This window comes from Protomyctophum parallelum, assembly GCF_964188405.1.
Source record: "Protomyctophum parallelum genome assembly, chromosome: 18".
Lineage (NCBI taxonomy): Eukaryota > Metazoa > Chordata > Actinopteri > Myctophiformes > Myctophidae > Protomyctophum > Protomyctophum parallelum.
In genome coordinates, this window is record NC_139716.1 from 39926894 (window position 1) to 39929115 (window position 2222).

Consider the following 2222-nt stretch of genomic DNA (forward strand, 5'->3'; position numbering starts at 1 on the left):
AAATAGCAGATGTACAAGCTCATAGCACGGCACCAAGTGCCGCGCTGCGAGCTTGTAGATCTGCCGTTTCTGAAACATCGTGAAAATGTGGTGCAAATCTTTGAATATAAATTCTTTCACTGCGTTTTAAAACTCATATCTTTGCTTCTGGGGGGGGTCCCTGGAACAACATATTTTCAGATGGGGGGGGGGGGGGGGGGGTCCCTGGAACAACATATTTTCAGATGGGGGGGGGGGGGGGTCGGCGGCCAAATACATATCATTTTGGCGGTCTTTGACATGAAAGAGTTTGAGAACCACCGGTATGGAAACAGGGTTTTTTTTTTCAGAAAACTGTCAGGATTTGGAAGAATCTGGTCTCGGGTCGTAATGGCCTAACTGACCATCCACAGGGTGAAGGGGACGAGCAGCGTGGGCACGACGGTGAAGAGGGAGACCCCCAGACACAGCATGGACAGGACCCCCAGGAGCGCCGTACGCAACACGTTCCGCTGGTCTCGGACGAGTGCCTTCAGCCACAGGCAGAACTGGAAGAGAGGGGAATAAAACACTGAATGTTTAACACACGGTATAACTTAACGCATTCAGGAGCGGGAACCCCTTTTGATGTTTTAAACATTATGTTATACTTTAGCTATCGAAAAATAGCATATCTACAAGCTCATAGCGCTACGAGCTTGCACTGTAGATGTTATTTTTTGAAAAATCGTGAAAATGTGACACAAATCTTTGCTTCTGGGGGGGGTCCCTGGAACAACAGTAACTTTGTAACTTTCTATGTAACTTTCTTCTTCTACCCATAAATCTCATCAAATGGTGATTCATGGCATAATGCCGAATAAATAATGGACCTTGATAAGAAATGGGTTGAAAACCACTGGGCTAAGTAACAATAGCAATAGAGCGCCGAAGTCCTGACGTGGAGAATGGAGAATAAAATTGTTTCATATAAGCATTGTGGTCCAAAAATAAACAAGCTGTCTCTGCGTTATTGTCAGGGAGGCGTCTCTGTATCGTTTGCGACTGTCAGTCAATCATATATGATACAGTCTGCTTCTAGTGAAAATGTAACTAATTCAGTAGCAGTAACAATAGCGTTTTCTCTCAGTCAGTTGATTCTTCATATCCATATGAGTGAAACGGCCGGGATGACATGTTTATTTGTCAAACACCGTTCTTATATGAGTATTATGAGGCGATCTAAAATCTCCCTATGGGGATTACGATGCAAATAAAAAGTACATGAACCCGTGGATTTGCGCCCTCTACCGATATTGACGTCAGACTTTGGTGCTCTATCTATGCCACAATATAACAATACTCTAGTACGCAAGTCTTGTATTAGAAATGACACATTTAACTTGAGTACAAAAAGTATTGGCACCTCTTCTACCCCGGATTTGAACCCAAGTTCAATTGTATTAACCCATTCTGAACGGGCACCCATTTTGGTGTTAGCATCATGTTATGCTTTAGCTATTGAAAAATAGCAGATCTACAAGCTCATATCGCGCCACCGAGTGGCGCGATACGAGCTTGTAGGTCTGCTATTTTTTGAAAAGTCGAACGACTGACATTTTTAGAATCTGATCTCAGGTCAGAATGGGTTAATCAGACCAGTGTGTGTCCAGTGGAAACCTCGTATGAATCTGATCTCAGGTCAGAATGTGTTAACATACAGATTGGGCAAAATAATAGTTTTATTCCTAAAAGAAAAGTTACATAGTGAGGCTTTAAAGGTAGGGTACTATGTGATATTTGTTTGGTTAAAACACATTTACATATCACCAATATGGGGGTCCTTTACAACAACCACAGATCTAAACGGACGGAAAAAAGGGTTCCCTTGCCAGCGGAACCCCCCCCCCCCCCCCCACCCCCCAAAAAAAAAAAAAAAAAACCATCGTCAGATGTTTGCCAGGAATAGGCGGGATGATGACGTCACGTTCGTTCACGTCTCATTTGCCAGTTGGATTGAGGTGCCGTGGAAGTTTCCACCGAGCAATGTTTGCCAAAACTCAATGGAGTGGGAAGAATGTTATGAAATGTGGAGACCTACTTTAGAGGTTAGGAGGGAGGGGGGAGAGAGAGAGAGAGAGAGAGGGAGCGCCAAGTGGTGAAAGAAGTACTCAGATTATTTTTTTTACTTAATGTCTAAGTCAGTGGTTTTCAACCAGGGGTCCAGAGGTGGAGACCACCAGGGGTCCGGAGGTGGAGACCAC

At 44.1% G+C, this 2222-nt stretch overlaps 1 protein-coding gene across 1 annotated transcript in view; it reads right to left on the reverse strand.

Annotated features, from left to right (window-relative positions):
• Positions 1–210: 210 nt before the first annotated feature.
• Positions 211–2222, reverse strand: part of LOC310875575 (lecithin retinol acyltransferase-like) — an 8841-nt gene continuing 6829 nt past the window's right edge. Inside the window, exon 2 of the mRNA XM_083788857.1 lies at positions 211–527. Within this exon, the coding sequence (XP_083644983.1) occupies positions 375–527 (153 nt within the window). The 3' untranslated portion in view covers positions 211–374. The remainder of the gene's footprint in view (positions 528–2222) is intronic.